This window comes from Osmia bicornis, chromosome 16, assembly GCF_907164935.1.
Source record: "Osmia bicornis bicornis chromosome 16, iOsmBic2.1, whole genome shotgun sequence".
Taxonomy (NCBI): Eukaryota; Metazoa; Arthropoda; class Insecta; order Hymenoptera; family Megachilidae; genus Osmia; species Osmia bicornis.
In genome coordinates, this window is record NC_060231.1 from 3,930,575 (window position 1) to 3,957,373 (window position 26,799).

Below are 26,799 nucleotides of genomic sequence, written 5' to 3' on the forward strand. Positions count from 1 at the left end.
TATCATTTATTTTTACAAACACTACTGTATTTTGCATATCAAATTCATCCTTCAGAATATCATATATGTTTCCAAACATAAAGAATACTTATTTAATGGTTAAATAGTTGATTATTAAACAATCAACTGATCGGAAAATTTAAATAGCGCGGTGCTAATATCGATAACCTTTCGATAATCGATGGTAATCGCGGCAGCATCTCTCGAAAGTCCGTCACCATTTTGAATTACTTTTAACTTTCAATAGATAATTCCCAGAGATGAAAAAATGTTATTTCCAGGGCTATGCTTGTTATTATGCAGAAAAATATATGTAAATATTTACTTATATTATTATAATTATAACAGATGCTATAAGTTTTTACTTCACGTGAATTCATTTTACAAAAGGTACAGAAAAGTGTTGCAAATAAGTGTTGCACTTACTTTGTTGCAACATTACTTCTTTACACTTAAAAATATATATGTAAATTCTGTGCATAATTCAGCCTTTAAACATTATGGACCAAAATGACTGCATCCGTTTATTGCAGCATTCCCAGAGCCTCCATTTTCAAATCTTAATGCATAATATTGTCTATATTTGCTATTCTAACATACATGTGCTGGTTATCTCCTACTAAAGATCATCAAAACATTATATATAACTATTTTACATTACTTAACAGTTTTCTATCTGTGAACTTGATTTATATCTCTAACGAATGCATATATAACTACATGTTTTTATTAGCTCCTCTAAGTTAGCGATAACCTATGACTTCCTCTGAGTCAAGATTAATCTTGATTGCTTTTCATTCCTGATACATACATATAACGACATTTTCGTTTAATTTGTATAGTGTAAAAAAATTGCAATAAACAGAACAATGAAAAGTTTGGTGAATTCGATCAACGATAGTGTAACGGAAACTCTTTACGGCTTAAATTATGCTTATCCGCAATTAGAGTATCAAGTGTCACATAAAGTGGTTTTAATGCCAAGGGTTTGTACATACATAACCTTACACATTTATCAATCGATTGCATGATCAATGATTGGATTAAAGTAATGTTTATAATTACTTCTATGTAAACATAGATTTATTCGGAGGTACAATGTTTTAGCTTCAAGATAGGAAAGATAAAGTATCTATCATATGCGGGGGCGGAAGTGGACACGAACCATTCGCGGCAGGTCATTCGTTATTCCATTAATTAAAAAATAAAATAATTAAGAAAATTATCAAACCTGATGCAATATTTTTGTTTCAGGTTTCGTTGGAAATGGCATGTTGACAGCATCGGTAGCGGGTTCAATATTTGCTGCTCCACCATCCCAACATATTAGTTACGCTATTGAGCGTATTACCAAGCACAATAATAGTAATTTAATTTATTGAATCTTCATTTGGATTATTATCAACTTTTCATCAAAGTTTTGTACCATTTTTCGATACTGTTTCGTTTGTAAGATCTACGAGCGATTTAAAATCAGAAGTTTGACTTCTGGAGAACCGCGTGTAAATCTTAGGCGACTTCCGGCGCGCCATATTTAAATCTCAATAAAGTTCACATGTTAGATTCCTTTTTTTATTATTAATAACAAAGAAATTGTATATATTTTTAGATGGAATTTTAATGGTAATTCCAAATTATACTGGCGATTGCCTTAATTTTGGAATAGCAATTGAAAGAGCAAGGAAAACAGGTGTGAAGGTAAATTTGATAAAAATAAACCGATCTTACAAATTACGTTTTCCTAAGTTTCTTCTGCATTTTAGGTGGCGGAGTTAATTGTAAACGATGATTGCAGTATACCAGACACGGAACAAGGTGTAGCTGGTCAACGTGGTTTAAGCGGGATGCTGTTTGTTATCAAAATAGCCGGTGCATTAGCTGAGAAAGGATCTCCATTAGATATAGTCCAAAGAACAGCAGAAATTGTTCTGCAAAATACCGCTACTTATGCAGTTGGATTAACTGCTTGTGCAATTCCTGGTGTGTTGATTTGGTACAAACAGTAGTAATCATTATTCAATCAAATTATTGCATTCATTGGGCTTTAGAGGTCAGTCGTTTCAGAATTCGTTGGAAATAAAAATGATAACTAAGATATAAATAATGTATGCTTCAGGACAACCACCGATGTTCGAACTACCGGAAGATGAAATAGAATGTGGTATGGGAGTCCATGGGGAAGTCGGATACGAGAGACTTAAATTGAAATCCTCTAGCGAAGTCGTTGCGTTCATGTTGAAACACATTTGCTCTTCGTTATCATTACGAAGCGGGGATTCGGTTGTAGTTATTGTTAATAATTTTGGTGCACTGAGTCAGTTAGAACAGGGAATCGTTGTTCACGACGTGGTGAAACATCTTAGTAAGTATACCACAGTTCACCAGTGTCCATAACTGCGAAAAGACCAGTTTTCGTTCTTCGCGCATCTCTAGTACGCATCTTCGCCCTGATTGGCGATATTCCCAAACGAAGTGGAAAGCGATTAGTAGAGAGCTCGCTGCGTTCCCCCACCATCTTCCAACCTGCGCGTCGCAGTTATGGACTCTGGTGAACTTTGGTATACCATCATTAATTTTGGGATTAATTATGATACTTAAGATTGTATATTTTCTTTGATACAGCAAACATGAACATAAAACCCCTACGTGTATATTCGGGAGTCTTAGTGACATCATTGAACAGTGCTGGAGTGCACATTACTCTTTTAAAACTACCTGAGGCCAACAAGAAGGTCTTCCTAAGTTACCTGGACGAGCCTACTAGTGCACCAAAATGGCCAGGTTGCGCGTATAGCATCCCTTCAGAAAGTGCTCCACCAATTATTCAAGATAAAGTATTGAGAAAAATAAAAAAGATTGGAATTCAGATCGATTCAAAGCAGCAGGTAGTATTGAAACAGTGTCTACAAAGTAGTTGCAAGAGTTTAATCGAGAAGGAGGCCTATATCAATGACCTGGACAGAGGCTGTGGAGATGGTGACTGTGGTTCTACCCTTAAAAGGCTTGCTGCTGGTACATATCAAAAACACCTGAGAAAATTTTTCTTTCTATAAACTATTCTTGAACCTTTCCTTTTATTTATTATTTTTAGATATATTGCAAAATCTCGAGAACTTCCAATTATCATATCCGTCGTCGGTTTTTCATGAATTGGCCCACACAGCCGAAGAACAGATGGGTGGCACATCAGGAGCGCTATATTGCTTATTATTTACTAGCATAGCTACAGAATTAATTTTGGATCAACAGAATGCCGCTTGGACACGTATCTGGGCTCGAGCATTACGCGTGGGTCTGAATTGCCTAATAAAATATGGAAAAGCAAGACCAGGGGATAGATCTATGGTAAGTAATTTTTTACCATTTTTGAGTTAACCCAGCTACATGGGACAGCCTGTATACCCAGCACTATCAGTTCCAAGTACTCTGATTCATCAGTGATGGGCATCAGGGCAGTAACATAATCTGGATCAAGTTGGTTGGAACGTGTGTAGTCGGCTTAAGGTGGTATCTCGCGTCTTGGACTCGTTTATTTGGGTCGAAACGTATCAAGTTACGGCCCCGATGCCCTATCCTTGGAACTTCCAACATTCTGACTCGTTCCAATGCAACCAGTTAAATTTGTCTCAGCGCATGGTCACGGCTGACTTCAGTGACTTTATAGGGCCCTTGGGTGCATATGATCCATTTTAGTTGAAATCCAACTCGTTTTCATCCCACTCTTTGAAATAATATTGATTTCGTTACGCTCTATTAATAGAGCTGGCTCGAGAGACTCTGCTCTTCGATCGGCAGACGCCCTACCTTGCCCGCGGGCAGAGCTTCGTGACGTCAGAAGCCATAAAATGGAACGGGGAACAACTATCCTCTCCACTTCTCACTCCATCAGCACCACATCGCTTTCACAACTGAAGGGCTTTCCAACTTGTCCACTTACGTTTTAATCAGCTCTCATGAATTGACAGATCATACTTCTTGTTATAATAATCGTTATCAGGGTACTCTAACGTGTTCGATTCACGAGATATCTCAAAACCACTTCTGAGTACCTGAGAAGATATAACGAGGTCGAGTTGGTGTATACAATGTTCTGTTTTAGAGGGGGGTAGGATCTCCTTGACATTTCATGTAGTTATCTTCTCATGTAACTTCTCAACTATTGCTTCTGCAATTAGATTTCACACCTGAATTGTTTTCAATATGTCGGTACTTCTGTTATGATTCTGCTCGTTGATCTTGCCATCTTAAGACTTCATCCGTTTGGAGCATTTGACTGGAAATCCTTTGAAGCTATTGATCGTTTACGTTGGAGACGTCAGGGCAATCTCTTGGAGTACCATGATATGTTCTTTATAACTCAAATAAACCAAGGCAGCAACACGACATGCCACTTTGAGCATCTGACAATGATCATCTCTTCCATCATCTTGATCAATCATTTGATAATGTGTGTTTAATCAATGTTTCAAAGTTACTAAAGCTGATTGAGCAGGGCATTGTGCCGTCGTGTCGCTGGCCTGGTTTAAGTTACAATGTATCATATTACTCTGAGAGATTATCCTGATGGACATCCCTGGCCTACGCCCAAAACCATATACAGGGAGATTCATATTAACATTAACAGAGATTTTTTATATGCACTTATCAAAATACTGTATGTACAACGGTTGTACATAGTAATATTAAGATGAATGAAACTTGTATCATTATTTATTCTAATAGGATAAAAATTATACAAACTTTTCATAATATTAATGTTTACTTATTAATAATATACAGGACACTTAGCCTTTATAATTGATTAATCTTTACGTACAATACATTATTTACAGTTTCTTGATATGTTGCATTTTGTACATTTGTATACTTATTACTTTTGGAATGCGACGATATTTACAACGTTCACGATTAGGAACTAATAAGGATAATTAAAAGTAACATTGGGTTAATGTGCAAAAAATAAATGCAACAGGAAGATATGAAAAATAAGCAGTCATATATAAATACTATATACACCTTAAAAATAATGGATACTACAATAGATACAAAATATAAATCCTAAAATATAAATACCATATTTATATATTAGAATAGATATTAAAACTGTTGGCAGAAAGATTTCTGAACAATTATTGTATCTCTTGCAGTATCTCTAACAAAGTACACCACAAATAATAATTTTTATTTGCAATGTAAACGATAATCGAATGTGACGAATGAATTGTTAAACGAAGATAGAAGAAGACTTCTAGCACGGTTTATTCTGTGGTAAACAATCGTCTGGATGACGTTTGTAGTCTCTTTTGTTCCATTAAAAAAGTAATATCTGGGACAATCGATTGGCAGGAGCTTAATAATAATGAACATTTTAAATTATAATTAGTTAATCCTGTTCTATGAATTGATTTCGTTTTTTTCATGTTTAGAAATAACTGCTCGCAGACGTAAGTCGACCCAAACATACATAATATTTTTCCGGCAAGGGTGTACAACAATGGAAAACGAATATGCGAGAAACCGGTATAAAAATGTGCCAGAGATTCTGCTTGATTGAATTTGTTTTTCAACATTCGGTCACATTTCATGTCGATCAACTCGAGCTGCATTTCTGGCGGTACTGTGTCTAAGTTAACTGAAAATGGCGTTGCAAATATGTTAAACTCGGTATTCAAACTTTGAACATCCTTAAATCTTCCGTTAAATTCCTGTTCGAGTAAATCTAAAACAGAGCAATATTTTGTGAAACAATTCTGATTTGTGGCTGCAGCTTTCAACCTTGGAAAATGACACGCGTTTCCTATTTGTAACTGCCCCATCCATAGCTGTATTTTCATTTGAAATGCTTGAATAGTATCGTACAATTCTACTATGAGCATACCTTTCCTTTGTAAAGACTGATTTAAGGTGTTCAGGTGGTGTACTAAATCTGTTAAAAACGCTAAGTCAACCAGCCAGTCGTTATCTTTTAATTCTGCAACAGGATTTTGCATAGACTCCATAAATGCAGCTATCTCGCTTCTAAGATTATAAAATTGTTCTAAAAGCTTCCCACGATTTAGCCATCTGACCTCGGTGTAATAGGGTAAATCTGCGTACTCTGAATCTAATTCTTCAAGAAACGCGCGGAACTGCTTACGTTTCAATCCGTGATTCCTTATGTAATTCGTTACACGTACGATCACAGACATTACATTGGACATTTCAACGTTCTTGGTACATAGATTTTGTCTATGAATCAGACAATGCACAGCGACAAGTTTCTTAGCATTACCCAATTCGTTTAACTTTTTCCTGAGTCGACCAACCAGACCATTAGTGTTATCTGCCATTGCAGGTGTTCCATCGGTTGCTATGGAAACCAGTTTGTGCCAGTCCAATTGATTACTCTCTATTATCTCTTCTACGCAAGAGAACATGTCCTCTTCTGATACACCGTCTCTGAGCGGTACCAAGTCTAATAATTCCTCTGTCACGTATAAATTATTGTTCACCCCACGGATGAAGATCGCTATTTGCGGCGTTCCTGATATATCTGTACCCTCGTCGATAGCCAAAGAGTACGCAGTGAAACTTGAACACAATTGGCGTAACTGGTCCATAACGTTGCTGGCCATTGATTGTATGCGGCGAGCAATTGTCGTTCTTGATAAACTTATTGCCTCGAAGGCTTGCACTTCTGTCGGACACATCTGACCCGCGGCGTTCACTAAATATTTCTTCACAACGTCACCGTCGGTGTAACTGCGCGACGATCGTGCAATCTCCAGGGCAATCCCGAAGCTCGCCCGCACGGCTGCCTCGCTGCAGGACGATACAGTTTCCTAAAATGGAAAAATGAAAAACATTCAGCGAATACGTTCAGAAGAAAGGAGCCGGCTAGTTGGATTAATAGAATTAAAGGAACTCACCTCTTCCACTTCTGCTTGGACGAATTTTTGTTTCAATTGCACCACTTCTGCCTCCCGTTCTTCGCCGCTCAATTGCGCGTAATGCCCGTGCATTGACTGAAAATGCCTTTGGAGATTGTACTTCTTCACTTGATGCAGTTTCTTCCCGCATATCAAACAGGTCGGTACGCCTTCCTGCTCTATGAAGAAGTAGTCTGATTCCCAGGACGGTTTGAAATACGTGGAAACCGAACTTCGTTTTCGATGGAACTCAGCCATTATCGGACCGCTACGTTTTATATAACACTGGTATAGTCGCGTGGAACGTACGCTTGCTTTCAGCAAGAGAAAGCGTAGAACAGGCCTGCACAGCAACTAATAAGACGAGCGAGCGCGCCCTTCCGCTGCCCGTGGGCAGCGCGAGGGGCAGCAGGGGAGAGCAAGAACTCCAGGCAGCCATTTAAGAGTGGGGTTGTGCAGGATCCACTGGTCAGGTTTGGCGGAACCTCGGAGGGTTGGAATGGAGGAACTGGAGTCAGTGGTGTATGTACTGAGAACCCCACTGTGCTGTTGATGCTGTTTGCGCAAAGGATTGTTGCTCGTTGCTTCGACGAAAGGGTTCTCTTTTCGGAGCTACATGACAGACGTCACGCCGTTAGTGGCGACAAGAGTAAACTGCCAGGAGCCGCGGTTTGCGCACTACTGTCTTGCGTTCCCACCATGCGCTATGGCCCCACTGCGTCGGCTGCTGCTCACTGTTCGAGAAGCAACCTGCTGCCACATGACTGCCCGGTGAGGCAACTTGTGTGCAGGTTTACTACCACCACACTCTTTGGTCGCTTTTGTTTCCTGTGTATGTACCAGAGGTGGGGTAACTGGTATGGTCGTGCGCCCACTCTTGAATTGAAAGGCGGAGTGGGAGATTCTTTCCTTCTTCAATTCACTAGCTTTTTCTCGGGAATTCTTCACGTGTCGGTAAAAGGTATTCGGAAGTTATGTAGATCCATTTTCAAAATTTGAAGAGTTTTTGAAAAATAGTAGATTACTAATGAATCTACTTTATTGTAATAGCTCTTTGAAGCATGTGTGAATGTAAGATGGTTGCTATGGAAATATTTATAATCAATTATTATTCTTTTAGGTCGATGTAATAAATGCTGTCTGTGAAGTATATGAAGGCTCACTGGATAAGCCACTGGTTGAACTTTGTGAAATAATAAAAACAGCTGCTTGGACAGCATGTGAATCAACAAAAAATATGAAACCAAGGTGGGCATGACACTTTTTATAATTATTGCTATTGCAATTTTAAGTGTACGGTACACAGAATTCTAAAATGATACTACTCACTCCATCTAGCAGCAGATAAGCTTACTGCTATAGAGCCATAGGGCTTCTGTTATGGGGAGCACCAATTTATTTTTACTCCTGTAATATAATACTGTTATGTTACAGGGTAGGACGTGCCAGTTATGTGAAACAAGAACAATACTTACAAAATGTAGATGCTGGTGCATATGGAGTTGCTACTTGGGTCCATGCTATCACTGATGTAATTAAGAATGCCAAAATATAATGCTCTCTAATGGAAATTATCAAAATAATATTTTATATTAGTATCCTATATGGTAGATTTTTATAAATATGGAAGAGGGCCTATATTAAAAGGAGAGGGCCTTGACCCACCCTTACCTTCTTTTCCAACAATTTTGTCATAAATTTGATATAATATAAAATGTAAATAAAACGCTTATTCTTTACAGATAATACGGTATATTTTTCCAGATTCTACTGGTACCATTACATACAGTTTTCCTATACGTTTCTTCCAGTTACGTGACTCTTATATTTTTTTTTTATCCTTTTTATTTCGCCTTATTATACTTTTCGTTAATATAAAACACGTATATAAACATAGATTGAGTATATTGGTGTTTACAATAATGTATGGTTAAAAAAAATGTCGCACACCATTGTCATTTTTTTTGTTTTTCAGTATACGCTTATACGAAGACATCGTTTCCTTTAAAATGAATGACACAATTCTTTTTTTTTTTTTCTTATTTTGTGCTCTACTACGTGCAAGGTTTCCAGTATTATATACTTTTGTATCTAAACGTATATAAACGATACCTTATTGTAATTAAAAATTAACATAGAAAAATTGTTTTGTGCATAAAAAGATATTGTTGGAACTATGAATCAATAGAAAAATTTGAAATTCAATTTAGCTAAATGGGTAAGAAAATATGTATGTTCTTTTTTTCTTGCAAAAAAATGTATTATCCTAATCAATGGAATAGAATAATTTTTAAAGTGTATTTCTCTTTTGTTTTTGTTCAGAAAGTGTGGGATGTAAATGTTGGCAAAGGTACGTATTGTATATGTTTATCGATAAAATTGAACTGAACGTCTGCACCGGAAGTAAAAATTTGACGCACGATCTTTTATACCTATTATTTGGATCACTAACAGTCAAAGTTGAACACGTTCGCAGTAAGTTTACATATTCTTTAGCAATAACAATACGAATATGATTCAGCTTAACGAATCTTATTATGAAACGAGTAAATTTGATTCGCAGAGTTCGATATTCAAAGAATTGCTGAGAAATCTCGAGAAGTGTATTCAAAATACACAGTTTAAATAATAATCATTTCAATTCCTAGGGAGAGTCTGAGGAGGGCCTCAGGAAGAGTATGAGGTGGGCCTAGGGGAAGCCTAATGAGACTCCAAGGATAAGTTCCTCAGTGAAACCTAAGCAGAATTCAAGAAGAACCCAAAGAATCTAAGGAAAACCCAAGGAAAGCCTAAGAAGAACCTAAGGAGAGCCTAGGGAACCCTAGAAAAGTCTAAGGAGGTCCTAGGGACAACCTAAGGAAAGTCTGAATATAGCCTAAGTAGAACCTAAGGAAAATCCAAAGATAACCCAAAGAGAATCCATACAGAACCTAAGGAGAACCCAAGGAAGATCCTAAAAAGAATGATGACCATTGTTACTGAAGTTCTTTACAAGAATTTGTAAATTTCTGCAGCTTACAAAAGAAACAGTGATACTCCTCGATATTTATCAGCTCATTATCTTGATACGAAGTTATAATATACGACTCTATTTACAGAGAAAAATTCTAAACGACATTGCTTGATCAGACTTTTCTGTACACAAAATTGTGCGCACCATTTTGCGCAATAATTCCGTTCGGCGTGAATCATGCGTTTGAACGGGCAACAATTGCCTTCATTTACATCAAGAACGGGCATTAGGGCAATCTTTTGAAGTGATATGATACATTGGACCCCTGCAAATCATAATGGTGACGTGACATGCCGCTTTAAGCAGAGGCTATAACATAGCTATTAAATAATTTTGCGAAGGTATTTGCAATATTTACGTAAGATTATAAACTAATAAATGTAATTAAAAATAATACTGATGGGTGGCAAACATTTAACCTCCTTAATGTTAAGACATCTACTGACATGCCTGCATTATATCAGGGTAATTTTAAGGGAATGTCATCATATATTAATAAAATTAAAAATTAAATGTGATGTGCACGTAGAAATGGAATATCGATGTGAAAAAGGCCATTCTGTTAGTAAGGTAAGAATTTAAGTTGCATATCAGCTGTTTGAAGCAGCATATCATGCCGCCATCTTGATTTCCTTAAGTCGCAATGCATCACGGTAGTTGAGAGATAGTTCTGATGCCCGATCTTGATTTATACAAAGAGAACTTTTCAGCGGTCGCGTGATTAATACTGTACATGTAACTTCATCCTCTGTTGCTTCTAACCAAACATTTTTTTTTTAAATACAAACTTCAAATATCTTCTATATATATTTACAAATGTACACATTGTAATAGTGGAAGATAAATAAGGTTAATGACAAAGGTATACCGAATATCACTGGAATAAAAAATAGTTACTTTTTGGAAAATGAAAAAAAGAACTAGAATTGATACGTCGTTTGGATCAACGCGACTGCTGCGAAGTTGACAGTATGTTTATTGAATAAATGTGTACTTTCAAAATTGTTTATCAATCGAATTAGCATATCTCTATGCTCACGATTTTTAATTTATAAATGAAGTTATAACTTTTTACAACGACAACTATTTTTTAACAATACACAGTTAATAACACTTTTACCAATATTTGTACTAATTCATGATGAATATTACGTATTTCTTACACTTTCAAAATAATATAAGGAAAAAAGTTACTAATCTTTCATATAACACGTTGAAAAGCGATGAAATGAAGAAACCATCATTATTAAAAATTATTTCAAAAAGAAAGTATGATATATATGCATATAAAATTCATATCACCCTTTCAATGAGTTAGATATTTGTACTTACTTTTATTTATATACATACAAAGATAATAATGATTTCAGGTATATGTTTCAAAGTATTACATTTCCATCAATTGTACTCTTTTCATATAATAAATTTGATTACACCTAGGAAATTTTTAAGAATTACCCAAAACTTCGATAACTAGATACAGCAATAATTAACTAGATAAAAATTAAAAGAAAGACATTTGAGCTTGGAACTTAATTATCAAATTTTCTTCCTCATGCTAATCGATCGATATAGTATATAGTATAAACGTTTGAAAGGACACATTTATTACGTTTTACCTCCCTAAACCATCATTAAAGCTTCGTTTGGCACGTGTGATTAGAATGTCACTTAATACGAAAGTGTTAGAATATTAATGAATACAAAAGAATCGATGTAGCGCGTTCCACCCACTGTTGTTGCCATTCTATCGTGACACACTCTATATTTATAACAGCGCTTATCCATTTTTTTTTTTTTTAAATCTTTTGGTTCTTCATGACTAAATTACACTTAAAACACTCAGTTACAACTTGGACTACTATTTAAAATGTACATCGAGTGCGTTGTTCCTCGAATAAAACGCACGAGAAATGCCTGTCCTTTTATTAACATTTTCATTTCATTATTTATTTATTTTCCTTAGAATTCGAATCGATTTCGTTTCTTTGTGCGGTGTAGCTTTGTAGGAAGTCTGCGAAACTGAGTCAGTTTATTACACGTTACTTTAACCCTCGGGTCAATTTGACCCAGATTTATGAAACTTGTACAATGGAATAACGAGAAGAATTGGGCACTGAAATTTTCAAAAGGAAAGATTTTTATATATTGGGAATGTAATGTCTAAAGAAATGGTAGAAAATGAAATTTTATGCTGGGTCAAAATGACCCTGTTCCTTTACAAAATTTTCAACGATACTTGCTTCTACAATTTTCATTAATCAATCTAAAATCAAATTTTTCATTTTAATTGCTATAAAATTTTCTGAGAGAGACTTAAAAATACTTTTTTTTTACTGACACGTGTATGAAAACTGACTTTGTTCCGTGAACTATAAAAAAAAAGATGTCGACACCAAGCATTCGTCGCAAGATGGCCGCTAAAATCGAGCCACGAATTTGGTACTGTCGAAGAACGTGCCCGTTCGTTTCTCTCTTCTTCGTGTCTCTCCATTTTTTCTTCTTTTGTACGGTTCAGAAATATATTTATAAAGATTATTTTTCATGGCAGTATTCATGTTGCATTGCCTCAAATATGGAAATCCGAGCTGTCGTAATGGCAAACATTTGTTCCGTTTTTTTATTTCCCCTAAAATAATAATATTTCTTCCGTGGTTGTTTCAATATAATCGTTGAAATTTAATTTAAAAATGAAATGGCAGAAGGATGATCTAATGTACAAGGATATACAGCGTGTTTCAAATAATTAGAAAAAGTCATATTAAATCTATTTTGATTGCAATTAAAAAGAAATATTTAGTAAATCTTAAAAATTAAGATAGATAATAAAAATGAATTAGACAAGAGTTATGACTTATTCCAATTGCATGGACCACCCAGTATTTAAATCCTATTTAAGTATGGAATGAAAAGAATATGATCATCGACATAGATGCAAAGATCGTGTAGAAAATGCGTCTTTTTCTTCTAAATTTATCAAATTGAATTGTACACCCTGTTTTTCCCCAATCTAGTTCTAAAATATGAAACGAAACTTTCGACCGACATACGTTTCATTTACTTAAATTGTACATATTTTGATTTGTATATAAACGTTGCATTGCGAGCTATTTTTACTTCGAATATTCATATACATGTATGAAAGGAATATGTTTCACGCGATATCTTCTTAACAGTAATTCCGTGAAAGTTGACTTGCAAATCTCTTAAAACAATTTATCTATTCAAAGAAATTGTCTTTTTCCCAAAGAAAAACGAATACAAACAAGAAGCTCATGAAAAGGAAGATTAATAAACAAAATTAAAAAGGCTAACTCCCAAATGTTTTCTTCGTAAAGCTGGCCTCGCGCAAAGATGGCGTCCATGCGCACACAGTATGCGCGTGAACACTGAATTAACGATGGTTATGTTTTATCGCAAATTTCCAAACAATTCAGTTACATTTGAGTTGCGAATTACTTGGACGATTAATAGAACTATATTTCTCCATTTCCTCACTTCGAATAATTATCAAAGTAATTCGAAATTCGAATATAATTGAACTGCAACTTGGAAACTTACAACTCTGTCGCTAAACGCAGGTCCGAGTCCGGCGCACATGCGCGTACGCATGCGCAGACGCGTCACTTTGGCGCGCGCCTTAGTTACGCAACCGAACTAACCTCGAGCATTGGTAAAAAATGGTTTAGTGAACGTTATTGAAGCAACTCAGTTTCCTTATTGTTGGCAAGCAATTTTGGTGGAATGTTTATAAAAGGAGGAAAGATAAAACGATAAATAAATAAAAAGGTTTTTTGCTTCGGCGAGCAAACACGTTGCACGCGAAGCATTTCTACTGATATCATCCTCTGTCAACAGCGGTCCTGTTTCTATTATGCCACTTGCACTTGAGAATCCTCACGTAGGTTCTTCGGAATGCCGCGTTGCATAGGGCGTAACACACTGGGTTCACTGTACTATTAATATAACAAAGGTAATAGGAAAAGTCCCATACAGGCTGCGGTATGTACCACGAGCAGGCTGTGAGGGATTTTATTAAAACGAGAATATTGTAGGGCGTCCAAGTGACGATGAACGCCAACAAGATGGCCGACAATGTCTTTGCCGCCTTACGGTCTGCCTTTTTCTCTTGAATTTTCTTCTTCTTTTTATTTGCGCCCTTGTTCGCAGGTACCTTGGTTGCTTTCGGAATGTTCTTCGTGTTTAAGGGGATCCTTATGTCGGGCATGCGTGACGGTCGTCGGATCACAGTCGACGGGCTCGATATCGTGCTACCCAGACGAAATATCTTCCCGTTCTCCTCTTCCACGTCCTCTATCATACTGCGAAGTTTGAAGGTCACTGCTTCGTCGTGATACATCTTTATGCTTGGGCCCTCCGTGTACTTCCCCATACCGCTGGCGTCCCTTGTGGGCAGCCGGATTAGAATCGTGTAAACCTACGTAGAAATTTGCAACGATTTAGAATATAAACTAATGGGAACGCATGAATGGTGGCTGCGTACAGGGGCCTAAGACGCGTCCCGATAGATGTCTCTGCTTTAATGTACGATGGCGCCAGATCTCCGGCCCAGCTGTACCTTAACCTTTGAAAATCTTGAAAATTCTGAAGTATGCGGACGTGCCGAGGTAAAAGCTTACCGAGTCACTGGAGATGCTTTTCGTCGACAGTTCACCGGCTTGCCCCGATTTCTTGTAGTCATGAATGTCAGCGATGCACACAGATTTCCCAACCGTTAGAGCCGTAGGATGAATCCCGCTTAGGGAGGCAGATCGAGAGACCGTACCAGTTAGAGGTGTCTCGGCTGATAACGGTGTCGTGGCCTCGTCGTAACCGTGACCCGTGCGACTGCTCTCGGCGCCTTCGATGTCGTCGTCGTCGTCATCGTCGTCACGACCGCTGTGCCACCACGCGATACACCACATCTTGAGCCACATCCACGATAGAGGTCTGTACTTCTGAAACAAACCGTGATAGCTGTAGATGGCGCTCATTAAAGGGTAAGGCCCCCTTGGAAGTCTTAAAACGAGGACACAGAGCATCTAAAGAGTTAGATTAATGACTTGATACTCTTACTGTTTTATACTGAGGATAATGTTTCTCAAGATAAGAGACAGCCAGTTGCGTGGAATTTATGTCTTCGGCTCCTGTGCTTGATTCGCTCCTAGGCCTCCTACAGTCGTCCATATCCAACGCTTCGTCGCTAATTATAGATAAATAGAGTGATATATTTAAACGGTATAAAAATTTGTTTGAACCGGGTATCAGGAGAAATCAAGATGGTGACATGACATGCCACACAGTGAGCTGGTACGGCGTGACACGCGACTATTTAAGATGGCCGCCGTGCATATCACTCATATTTAGCCTCTGGGACTTATAAATATAATTAGAGGTTATATAAAATGGCTGACAACCATCATAGATCAAAGTTTGAACATTCAGAGAAGGCATGTCACGTCGTCACCCTAGATTTTTCAGGTTATCAAACAGAAATCTTCGTTTTGCTTATTTGATTAAGATTGAACAATTAACCTAGAGTTACTCCGTTTACTAGCATCCGGTTTTCCAGCTTGCAAATACGGAAGATCTTTCTGCCGCTTTTCGGTCTCCTTCCAAATCCGCCAGTAAAGACTGATCATCACAGTAACAGGCACGTAAAATGCGGCGATTGCGGTAATACATGTGATGAGATGATTTGTCTCGATGAATTGAATGTAGCAGGCGTTGTTGGATACCGTTCTCTTTCCTTCGATGTATGGCCAAGCGTAAATCCATGGCGGCCATAAGGCCATTGAAATTGCCCAAGCTAATGCTGTAAAAGAGATTATTTCCTTTCTTTTACCGTTAGTTAATATTTTTATAAGACAAGTGTTAATAAAATTATTTAATGAAGAATTCAGCTGTGAAAATGGAAATGAAACGGGCAAGGTTACTGCAGCTTACCGATCATAATGCCCGCTTTACGAGTTGTCCTTCTGGCACGGTAAGTGAGAGGCCTCGTCACAGAGAAGTATCTGTCGAAGCTGATTAGAAGAAGATTTAAGACGGACGCGTTGCTGGCTAGGTAATCTAATGCCAGCCACGTGTCGCATATAAACGGTCCCAATGGCCAATATCCAAGCACGGTGTACAATGTGAAAAGAGGCATGGAGATTAGACCGACTGCAAAATCAGCACCTGCCAGGCTGAACAAGAAATAATTTGATATCGTTTGTAATTGTTTGTCGATCTTGAACGAGATCATCACCATAATGTTCCCGACAACGGTGGTCAGGCTAAGGAAAACGGCGACGATCACTATCATAACACGTCCCCATATTGCATAGGAGTATGGATCACCGCTGCAATTGAGACCGTTGGTCGCGTTGGTCACGTTGTAACTCTTGTTCACGTAATAATCCGGTTCTTCAGTGACATTCATGTCTGAAAGATTTCGCTATTGCCGAAAAATTCTTTGTGCGTTCTGAATGCGAGTTTTCTCTTATTATTTTTTTTTTTGTCAATAATAAATAAATTTTTTAATTCCTCGTCTTTTTCCTCTACTTTTTCTATTTTTAAGTACAAATTTGCCCTTTTCTCTAGTTTAGAATATATTCAAAAGTGTACTCCTTATTTTATAAGTTACTTCTCCTCCGTTTTGCAAAACTTGCTCCTCCTCTTTTTTTAATCTTTACTCGTCAAAATTGTCCGTTTTAGATATAAAATTGTCTTATTCTATCGTTTAGAATTCTTTTTTAGTGTTTTTCTGCTCTACTTTGAACACGCCCCTTGTTATTCATTTTTCTCGTCTTCGTAGAAGCAATTTTTCGAAGGTTCTCTCTTGCTTTTAATCTCCTTTTTTTTCCGCTCTTTTCTCTTCTCTCTCCCTCTTCTACCCCCCTCTCTCTCTCTCTCGTCGATTTCTATCTACCTCGCCGACTTTTGTCTCCCTATCGTGAATACGTATTTAGAAATATTCTTCCTTTTACGTGCTTCACATGTCACGTGTCCAGCCAGAACATTTTTCTTCGAAATCCGATCTCAGTGCAGGCTCTTCCTCTTTCTCTTTGCATGCAAACAGCAAAAATGGATACGCGCGTACGCACACACGTACGCACGTACAAGCAATCACGAGTTTCTATTTTTCTCGCCTTTTTCTTTTTTATTTATGATTATTTCCAAGCGTTATGGAACCAGGGGATACGTCAACTACATACCCTCCTCAATGTTCGCGTCGGTGGTGTGCGACCTGCAAAAAAGAACGTTCGCCGTTTCATTTTATTTTCTATGATGGTTTATCGTACACCCAGGGGCAACGTAGACTTCTGGTGGGCGGGAGCGAGGGTGGGAAGAGGGATCACATACGGTTAACCTTTGGCCCTGGGAGAATCTAGGGAGGGTCTAAGGAGCATTTGGGGAGAGGAAGGGGTAAAGTTTGACTCTGGAGGAGCCTAGGGTGGGGTTATGAGAAGCCTAGGGAGTACCTAGGAAGAGTCTAAATCTTAATTTTGGATGAGCCTAGGGTGGGGCTATGGAGAGCCTAGGGAGTACCTAGGGAGAGCTTAGGAAGAATTTAGGAAGGACCTAGGGAGTACCTAAGGCAAACCTAGGGAAAATTTAAGAAAAGCCTAAGTCATAACTTTGGGTGAGCATGGGGTGGGGCTATGGAGTACCTAGGGAGAGCCTAAATCTTAATTTTGGATGAGCCTAGCGTGGGGCTATGGAGAGCCTAGGGAGTACCTAGGGAGAGCTTAGGAAGAATTTAGGAAGGACCTAGGGAGTACCTAAGGCATCCCTAGGAAAAATTTAAGAAAAGCCTAAGTCATAACTTTGGGTGAGCATGGGGTGGGGCTATGGAGTACCTAGGGAGAGCCTAAATCTTAATTTTGGGTGAGCCAAGGGTGGGGCTATGGAGAGCCTAGGGAGTACCTAAATTCTAATTTTGGATGAGCCTAGGGAGAATTTAGGAAGGACCTAGGGAGTACCTAAGGCAAACCTAGGGAAAATTTAAGAAAAGCCTAAGTCTTAACTTTGGGTGAGCCTAGGGTGGGGTTATGGTAAGCCTAAGGAGAACCTAGAGAGAGCCTATAGAGGACCTAAGGGAAGGGGGCTAAGTAGGACCTAAAGAGAACCTAAGGGATGCCTAAAGGAATTTAATTGCTTACAAACTAAATAAAATGATTAAGTTGATTCCATAAATATTGAATTAGAATTAAATGAATCAACTGACTGGCATTTATTATGAGGCAAATAATCCATACCAGTATTCAGACTGCCATTGCCATCATCAATGCAAACATGCCCTGGGATGGGCAAGCAAACGTACTCAGACACACCACAATACCCAGCTGAAGTGATCATTTTGAATGTTTATGGCAATCCTGTAAAAATAACAAGCCATATTCATGATTCTAAATAAAAAGCTTCTATACAGTAAGTACTGTATATTCAGTTTAACATTTTTATCAGATGAAATGAAAGACTCGACGGTTGCCGTACAACAGTAGATTTACATAGTAGTTCTAACTGGTAAAACATGGTTTATTATTAAAGTGGCATCGTTGCACGTCGATAAAGCTTTGCATTAGCTCTCCTTATTCATGCTATAAATAATTTTCCGATATTGTTCCATCCTCGCACGCGTAAGCGCCTATAATACACGCCAACCGATAGTTCTATTCGTACACATTAAAAATATCATCTTAAGAAAGGATCATCCATGGTTAACGGAAAACTGTCGTGTAATAATATCGTTCGTGGCCTCGTTAATATAGCCTCTCGGCATGGATAAATTTTAAAGTGCGACATAACCAGCTTGTTAATTATTGCAATTATTTTTTAACGAATAACCAAAGAATTTCCATGTTGCCAAATTTTCCCAATAGCCAAACTACCAAATTATTTTTATAACCACCCCCAATAGCATTCTAAGTCGAATTTCACCGGAAAACTGAATTTTTATGAATTTTCAGTGTTTCGAACGTACAATTAAGCTGGCCTTTGTTATGATGCGAATAAAAGGTATTTCTAGGTTTCCGTTTCCCGCATAATAAAATGCAAAAAAAAGCAGCTCCATAGTGTCCAGGTTTAAAATTTAAACTGGTCGTCTGTATTCATTCAAACCGTACCGCATATGAAGTGCCTTAAAAATACGTGGGTGAATAAAAATTATTTCATTGCAAAGAAAGGTTTCTTCGTACGAGGAAAAAATTAATGTTTAAACTTGGCCGCATTTGTGTATTTGAGTTGTGAGAATTTCTTCGTGAGTCTCGAAGGAGCCTCCGAAGTTTGCCTTTCAGACCGGAAGTGCCCGTAAACTGCAAGTTGGTGCGAACCAAGAAAAGAAAATTAATCTTCAGATAAGTGGAACGTTTATGTATTCAAAATTGTTTGAACTGCAAACTTTCGCCTTTCATTTTACAGCGTTTTCCCTTAATTTTTACAACAACAATTTAAGTGAAAATTTGATGACATAAAAGTACCAAAAAATGGCATTTATTACGTTTATCCTGAGATTCCAGAATTTCACATTTCGTGAAATGAATAAAGCAAATAACTTTACAGAGTTTGAAATCAGTATTTCAAGCCCAGCAAAAGTGTACTCGTGTCAACGTATATACGACAGCTACATGTAAACATACCATTTCATGCAATTCTACAGTTACCTAGATAAATGAAACTCAAATAAAAAACAAATCCGACTGTACTAAACAGAATATAACTTGTTTTATATTGAAAATACTGTTTTCACTTTTTCCTTTTTACTTTTCTTTTTGTCCAAATTGCAACTACATTGTATTAAAAAAAGTAACAATTAAATGTATATGTATAGGCTTCAAAAAATATTTTTCAGATTCTTTAAGATTGACATAGTAAACCAAAAAAGGTTTGACATGATTACCTTTTGTATTTACCGAGAAAAAAAATCCTAAAGATCGTCTACATCTTCAGTAGTATAAGCACGAATAAGTCAGACAAGTAATGGGAGCATAGTACAGTATCGAACATGGTAGACTTCCCTGGGGAAAATGGCGATGTAGGGGAAGCAGAAGCCTAATCACCTCGATTAGGTTCTACAGGACAAGTAGTCTATTTACTAGTTACTTCAAAGCAAGCTGGTGTATTTATTAATTAGTAAAATGAGTGAGGTTAGGACAAGTGATGGAACCTTCTTCCCTAGGGAATTTTTCCCTTGGGTAGTTCACCATGCTCGGTACTGTACTTCACCATCTGAGAAGTTCCTTTTGCACGCAAATGTACGCATGTAAAATGATGTAAAACTTACAATAAATTAATGGACCAAATTTTCACAAAATTCATATTAATTTAACTTACAAAATGGAGTATAATAGATATTAATTACTACTTTTAATTACAGAAAATTAATTATAAATGAACGTTATTGTCAATCAATGAAATTAAAGTTGTTCAACAAACAGATAAATGTAATGGACACTACAGTATCGTATTTAGAATATAGAAACATAAACGATGTTATTAATAACAACGTAATTAATCATGATTATAGGTTAAAAAGAAAACGAAAACAATGGAAAAGAAAATTGTATTACACATTTTTAATATAAAATAATACACAATGTACAATATTATTTGTTACTGTTTTACGTTTATCTAAAATAATGATAACAGTAGAATCAACAGTGGCGCCATCAACAACATTAATGCCAATGAAAATATCAACAAAAATAGTAACCAATAATAATTATTACGTGGTGGTACAATAACAACAATAATTTACCAACTCCATCAAATAATGAAATTCAAACACGTTTCCAACTCTATAGAAGCATTCCAATAAATTATATCATGAATACTAATCACACCATAAACGTTAAACGATCATTAATTACGTTTCTGACGAACCCTTTACCTTCTTCTCATATGTTCACACGTAAACGGTACAGCGGCTCGGACAAAATTCATCTGTTCCGAAAAAAACACACCCCATATTTCGTTCTTTTTTCATGTTCATCCTGTTGTTTCTATTACAGCATTCAGCTAATCACCGAACGAAAACCAACAACATAGAAACAACATAAACGTTAAACAACGAGTAGGATGTTGAGGGTAGAATTTGAATGGAGAACTGTTAGGCGTGGTAGGAACCCAATAATAGGAGTTGATGGACAAAAAAAAAAAAAAAAAAGCACCAAAAAAAAAAGAAAAACCAACCTGGATATTTCTGAACACCAACAAAAGAGGATGAAGAAATTTTTATATGGTTTTCAAAAAATGAAGACGCAAAAGGAAGGATGAAACAGAAACAAACCTAATATATATCAATCGATAAGGAGGAGAAAAAGATTGTTTATCACTTCACTGACACGAGAAATCGTCGATAAATAAAGTGAAAATTTCAACTGAAAATAATACACGCACCGTTGATGCATATTCGTATATTACTCTTTCCTTCACGTGTAATTTAAATCACTGGTATCCAGCATTGGTGTGTCTAGTAACTCTACGGTCTTGATGAAATATTTCCCGTGCATTGGTACACAAATTATGAACGTAGCACCAGACGAACCGATTAGGACCACCCTTTGCTCTTATACATACATATATATATATATTTCTTTTATATCATCAACAACATATTTTTGATTCACTGGAACCGAGACCTAAACCCGACGGAGATAGACAACAAAACAAGCAGGCACACAGATTAAGGGAGGACAGACCGCGTGTATGTTATATAATGTACCCGCGTACGTGTGGATGCGTGAGAAAGAGTAAGTGAACGAATAAGTGAGGAACAGAGAAAGAGAGAGATAGAGAGAGAGATAGATAGAAAGCGTGTGCGAGAGAAAGAGAGTGAGAGAGACTGACAGAGAAGTAAGAGAGAGAGAGAGAGAGAGAGAGATAGAAAGCAGAGAGAGAAAGAGAGAGAGAGGAGCAAAAGTGAGGGAGAGAGAGGAGGACGCAAAGACGACGATGATTGCACGAGGGATGCGTTCGCGACGGAAGTACGAGGCACACTAAGGGCGTGGGCAATCGGAGCAAGGCCTGTGTAGAGTTTTGAGGGGAGGACCACATTGATTTTGATTTTCGAAGCGCGCGCATGAGTGTCCGTGTTCAGCTCTGCCCATTCATACGTATGGGACGTTGGTCCTTAGACTGGTACATACTACTCCCTCGATCGTTCCATGCTGGAACGTCAAATTATTTTCTTTTTTTTTTTCTCTCACTTTGTTCGATCGACTTTACTGGTACGGGGTCATCGGTGACCGGTACCCTCGATGAAATATCATGAAAAAGGGAGACATTGGTCTTCTTTTATTCGGGAAAGTGAATTGTGATGTATCGGGGGGCTTCTCGAGATATATTATGCGGGGGCGGTAGCCCGATTTCGTAATTGCGTTCGAGCGAAGTTCTGTTGCCAGGGTCGGAATAAGACCCTCAGATGCCCTAAGCATTAACTAATTTCGGTGCCCCCTTATGCTTGTAATTCGAAATATTAAAACAATAATAAACAATGAAATAAAATGTTATTTAGCGAAAATTCGAAATGGCTGTAAATTTAATTAATGCTTATGAAAAATGTTTCTATGATTCCCCCCCCTCAATGCCCTAAGCACGTGCTCATTTTACTTATGGGGTTAATCCAGCACTGCCTGTTGCAAGGGGGAGATTCCCCGATTCTATTATAGAATCGTGTCTCCCCCATTTTAGAACCCCGTTATAGGGGGCCCCCCAATTCTATAATTTTGTTATATTAAAACGACTCCCCAATTCGGAGACCGGGTTGCAATTTCTGAACCTGTTATTTGGGGTGTTCCAAGTTCTAAAACCGTGTTACAAAAAGGGTTTCCCAAAACTTCTTATTTCAAGTGTTACATGTCTGACTATGCGCGTCGTCTATCACTATGGCGTAGTGAATACAGTACGCGTAGAGTCAGACACATTATCACACTTCTTATAAAAGATTTTTCGATTTTTATCCCATTGAGCCCGGGACGATTTTTCAGTATTTATTGCGGAGTCCTGGACACTATAAAATTTGGGGGTAGATCTACTTTATCAGAATTAATTCATCCTACAGTAGATCTATGACTTTCAGTCATAATTTGTTAATTTAATTTTTCTATTTTATTTTCCTATTACTAGTACAATATTTAAAATTCTTAAAATTAATAATAATTAATAACATTATTTAAAATTATTAAAATTACAAATATTAAACATAGGGGGTGGTTGTTGGTGACCAACTTGGTATGAATTAAAAACACCTACACATTTTTTCTTTTGTTACTAATAATTGTTTAACATTTAATGTTACATGGAAGAAAAATGTTAAAAAAATATTTCTATAAAAGTTACTGAAGAATGAGCTCTTATAGTTTATTATTATTCTAACGCAAAAATGTCCAATACGTTTTAATTATAGCTCAAAGATTGATTTTTTTTTATCTATGCTTCTAAACTCTTTTTTTTTAACGAACTCTTTCTCTTTGGTACGATAATAATGTAACACGCTTGTATTATTAAATATGACAAGATAGTATAAATTTATCAGAAGAAAAATATTTTTGAAGAGAAAATTATAAATTGTGTTTCTTATTACCTTTATTATTATTTGTTCTTTTGCTGGTAATACGTTGTTTACCTGATGCTATCTAATTATACTACGCTGCTGGTAAGCCGCTTTTCCGATGTATTTAACATTTCCATCTTCAGCTCCTGAGATAGAATCTTGTTTCGCTAATTAATTAATTAGTATCGAAGTGGATGCGGTGCTTCGTTACCAAAAAACGACCTCAAGGGTATACATTTCTTCCCTGAAAATTCCATTCAAAATTTAGTGACAAGTTTGTGCAAGGGTAATTGTTTATGAAAGTAAGGTACAAAATAGTGTATGCAATATATGTATACATACATACATACGAGTTTATAGCGCATGAAAACCGCATAAACTTTCTGCAGCATCTAATAACTTTATCACCTCGTTTGTGCGAGGTACAAATACTGAAATAATTCAGGATATTAGCTATTTATTTATTTATCTACTTCATAAAATAATTTTAATATTTAACAAATCAAAAATTACAGATAATTAGGTAAATCCGGATGAGACAGGGATATTATACAGTGTCAATATGTTACATGTTTATTTAGATTGTATATAAATATATAAAATAGCACTCAATTCTGAATAAAAATTATATGTATAATAAACAACATTTCATTACTTCCGTATTTCCGTACTTATACAAATTGTCTCATATCTCCTGTAACACCAGAAATGGGGGGTTGTTGGGATGATTCTGAACAACTCTTCCCTTTACCAAAATGTTTGTTGAAGCTTCGTTTTTGAATTATTACCGAAAAACACTGGCCAATGAGAGCGATGGCTCTGAACCGCGCTCGGTCGTGAACAAACGCATTGGCACAGCGTGGGTATCAAGGGAAACGTGCGACTAATTCCACATTGTTCTTAATTTAAGACGATGTAATATTTATCACACGCTTCTTCCTTCGATACCCACGCTGTGCCAATTATTCAAATACTGTAACATTTTTTTCACGATCGACATAAAATTAATTTCTCCCAAGAATTTGATTTTTGGAAGTTTTATTAATAAATTGATTTTAAAATGTAAATAAATTATTTATTTAAGATTTGTTCACGACCACGACCGAGCGCGGTTGAAAGCCAACGCTCTTTTTGTTTTGAATAATTCAAGTTTTTTGTTAATAATTCAAAAAGGAAGCTTCAACCAATATTTTGGTAAAGGAAAAGGTTGTTTCGAATCACCCCCCGTTTCCGGTTGTTACAAGAGTTATGGAATATCCTATCTAATACATTTTAGTCGCTCTTATAATTAATCTATATTAAACTTTTTTGTTTTGGATCTAGTTTAATTTTCTTTTTTATACTAGGAAATCGTTCATGCTTTGAATGGCCTCCAAAACCATCATACGTAATGGCATTAGCTCTTACTTGCTCCTAAAAAAAATGCTTTCTATAAATATATAAAATATAAATTATCACGTATCAGCTTGTTATGTACATTCTTACACTTGTAGGTTCAATTCTCGCTTTCTTTGTAAGAATCGATGGATGTAAACTAGTTGTGCTACGTTTTTGAACCGAATGTTTTAAAACAAATACCCCTCCTGATTTGAGCGGAAGATACGGCGAATTTGTCTCACTTTTCTGAAAACAAAGTATTCAACATTTAGAAGCAACACAGGAAATAAAGCAAATCAATGATATATTAATTATCGTCACTACAGTATATTGGTGTCTATCTTTTGTATCAGTGTCCTCTGCTCTTTCATTCGCTGCATTCTTTATCACAGTTTTCATTTTATTCTGTTCACAACCATCAGATGATTTTAAATCACTACTTAATGCATCTCCATCACCATCAAACTTATTTGTCCGTTTTCTTTCCAGCTGTTTCACTTTATTTTGTAAGTACATTTTTTCGTTTTCGCAAAGCATTAAATCCTCTTCTAATTTTCTGTAAACAATGTAATAATAATGATGTTCCATTAGCCGGACGGAGCTCTTTTATTTTATCTCATAACGCACATACTTTCTTTTAACGCGTTCTTCAGATAACAAATTCCGTTCGGTTATTACTCTAGCAAGTTCTTGTTGAAGGCTTCTTAATTTATTTCTTAACTCCTTTCGTTTGTTTAAGCTCACTGTCATTTCCCTAAAATCAATGCACGAGTTAATAAACTATACACAGTATGAGCAACAGCGTTTAATTACCTTTTCATGACACAAATATATGTAACAAGAGCAGCAGGCTCACATGTTTTTGAGATTACCTCATCTACATGTTCCGTGGAGGCTTCCATTAAGATTTGTATGCTTAAAAAAAGAAATATACATATGAACTAATTAAATATAGCATTTCTATGTTTAACACATTACATATATTTTTGCATACTTTTTGTAAGTTTCAATTTCTTTTCGTAGCTGTTCAATTTCCTGCCTTTTGCTTTCCATTTCTGAATTTTGTTGTTTGAAATATTTTATCTGATCTTTCAAAGCATCAATTACACTTTTTATTGTTTTTAATTCAGCCTCCAATTTGTGTACTTCTTTTTTCAACTCTACATTTTGTTTCCCTAATTTTTCACTTTTCTCTGTATAATGTTTAACATCCTGCTCTTTCAATAGAAGCTGGAAATTTAATTTGTCAGTTTTATCCTGTAAAGTGCCTATATCTGCACTGGTCGTATCAATATTAGAAAAATTGAAATATAGCCTGTGAATCGTATGCGATGTTGTCTTTTCTCTACATTGTGGACAGGATCTGGATCTGTGTGAAAAAGAAGAACATTAGCAAATTAAGCATATTCAATTTCTTGCATGTTTACAAATATTACCTTTCTAACCACTGAGTTAAACAAACAAAATGAAAAATATGTCTACAAGGTGTATGGAACACATCATCAGAAGGCATTAATGATTCACTACATATAGCGCAAATGATATTCATATTGTATTTACAGAAAAGCAATAACCTAAAATGAAATTATAACAAAGTTTTTATTAATATTCAACCGCATATGTGATTTCAAATTACTGAGGTAACATGTATATAGAACAGTGACTACACATCAAGCAAGACATTGTGCTGGTTCAATGGGTCTTGGAGACCCCAATGTAAAGTTTGTATTACCGATGAGAGACTTCTATTATTACCGACGGCGCTACTGCTTATGTACTTACTCAATAACTTACCGACACTTATTGACCAATCCTCCGGCAGTCGGTAAGTTATTGAGTAGTTTCAACCAGTTTCGGATAGATGGCGACAGGATCGAATTTTAAAAATATTTAATTTATGGCGGCTTTTTTAAATTACAAGTATGCCAAACAATTATTCTTAGTTATGAGGTGTGGTCAAAGAG

General features: G+C 36.5%; 4 protein-coding genes across 8 annotated transcripts; 1 reads left to right on the forward strand and 3 right to left on the reverse strand.

The window, feature by feature from the left end:
- Positions 1-724: 724 nt before the first annotated feature.
- LOC114879043 (triokinase/FMN cyclase-like) lies at positions 725-8,654 on the forward strand. 3 transcript variants are annotated; one of them, XM_029193523.2, is made up of 10 exons: positions 727-986; positions 1,108-1,177; positions 1,255-1,365; positions 1,610-1,698; positions 1,764-1,980; positions 2,117-2,362; positions 2,623-3,012; positions 3,092-3,345; positions 8,029-8,156; positions 8,343-8,654. In XM_029193523.2, the coding sequence occupies exons 1-10, from the start codon at positions 870-872 to the stop codon at positions 8,461-8,463; spliced, it is 1,743 nt and encodes a 580-aa protein (XP_029049356.2). In that variant the 5' UTR covers positions 727-869; the 3' UTR covers positions 8,464-8,654. The 3 variants fall into 3 exon arrangements, with proteins under 3 accessions (XP_029049358.2, XP_029049356.2, XP_029049357.2); XM_029193525.2 differs by lacking the exon at positions 2,117-2,362 and having other exon boundaries at positions 725-986; XM_029193524.2 differs by lacking the exon at positions 1,108-1,177 and having other exon boundaries at positions 903-986.
- LOC114879041 (general transcription factor II-I repeat domain-containing protein 2-like) lies at positions 4,138-7,868 on the reverse strand. Its single transcript, XM_029193517.2, has 2 exons — positions 6,909-7,868; positions 4,138-6,821 (listed from the first exon to the last, which is right to left on the reverse strand). Exons 1-2 carry the CDS (start codon positions 7,164-7,166, stop codon positions 5,259-5,261), a joined length of 1,821 nt encoding a protein of 606 aa, XP_029049350.1. The 5' UTR covers positions 7,167-7,868; the 3' UTR covers positions 4,138-5,258.
- Positions 8,655-10,921: 2,267 nt separating the features above from the next.
- LOC114879042 (muscarinic acetylcholine receptor DM1) lies at positions 10,922-21,754 on the reverse strand. 3 transcript variants are annotated; one of them, XM_029193521.2, is made up of 8 exons: positions 21,304-21,754; positions 20,795-20,922; positions 18,165-18,284; positions 15,868-17,152; positions 15,457-15,736; positions 14,998-15,124; positions 14,562-14,876; positions 10,922-14,359 (listed from the first exon to the last, which is right to left on the reverse strand). In XM_029193521.2, the coding sequence occupies exons 4-8, from the start codon at positions 16,343-16,345 to the stop codon at positions 13,763-13,765; spliced, it is 1,797 nt and encodes a 598-aa protein (XP_029049354.1). In that variant the 5' UTR covers positions 16,346-17,152; positions 18,165-18,284; positions 20,795-20,922; positions 21,304-21,754; the 3' UTR covers positions 10,922-13,762. The 3 variants fall into 3 exon arrangements, with proteins under 3 accessions (XP_029049354.1, XP_029049351.1, XP_029049352.1); XM_029193518.2 differs by having other exon boundaries at positions 14,562-14,879; XM_029193519.2 differs by having other exon boundaries at positions 14,562-14,879; positions 21,194-21,754.
- Positions 21,755-24,015: 2,261 nt separating this feature from the next.
- Positions 24,016-26,511, reverse strand: LOC114879047 (E3 ubiquitin-protein ligase TRAIP-like). Its single transcript, XM_029193545.2, has 7 exons — positions 26,272-26,511; positions 25,830-26,204; positions 25,649-25,750; positions 25,467-25,589; positions 25,160-25,391; positions 24,944-25,081; positions 24,016-24,871 (listed from the first exon to the last, which is right to left on the reverse strand). Exons 1-7 carry the CDS (start codon positions 26,382-26,384, stop codon positions 24,752-24,754), a joined length of 1,203 nt encoding a protein of 400 aa, XP_029049378.1. The 5' UTR covers positions 26,385-26,511; the 3' UTR covers positions 24,016-24,751.
- Positions 26,512-26,799: the final 288 nt, after the last annotated feature.

Bases quoted from the DNA above. Each gene is read 5' to 3' on its own strand.
- LOC114879042 (XM_029193518.2), bottom strand. From the start codon at position 16,345: ATGAATGTCACTGAAGAACCGGATTATTACGTGAACAAGAGTTACAAC. The intron at 15,125-15,456 runs GTTAATTGTTCA...ATCTATAATTAG, and splicing joins AGTAAACGGAGTAACTCTAG to CGACGAAGCGTTGGATATGG. The intron at 14,360-14,561 runs GTAAGCTTTTAC...ATTTCTACGTAG, and splicing joins AAAGCATCTCCAGTGACTCG to GTTTACACGATTCTAATCCG.
- LOC114879043 (XM_029193523.2), top strand. From the start codon at position 870: ATGAAAAGTTTGGTGAATTCGATCAACGATAGTGTAACGGAAACTCTT. The intron at 1,981-2,116 runs GTGTGTTGATTT...TGTATGCTTCAG, and splicing joins AACTGCTTGTGCAATTCCTG to GACAACCACCGATGTTCGAA. The intron at 3,013-3,091 runs GTACATATCAAA...TATTATTTTTAG, and splicing joins CCTTAAAAGGCTTGCTGCTG to ATATATTGCAAAATCTCGAG.
- LOC114879047 (XM_029193545.2), bottom strand. From the start codon at position 26,384: ATGAATATCATTTGCGCTATATGTAGTGAATCATTAATGCCTTCTGAT. The intron at 25,082-25,159 runs GTAGTGACGATA...CTTTGTTTTCAG, and splicing joins AAGATAGACACCAATATACT to AAAAGTGAGACAAATTCGCC. The intron at 24,872-24,943 runs GTAAGAATGTAC...CATTTTTTTTAG, and splicing joins CGAGAATTGAACCTACAAGT to GAGCAAGTAAGAGCTAATGC.
- LOC114879041 (XM_029193517.2), bottom strand. From the start codon at position 7,166: ATGGCTGAGTTCCATCGAAAACGAAGTTCGGTTTCCACGTATTTCAAA. The intron at 6,822-6,908 runs GTGAGTTCCTTT...TTTCCATTTTAG, and splicing joins TCCAAGCAGAAGTGGAAGAG to GAAACTGTATCGTCCTGCAG.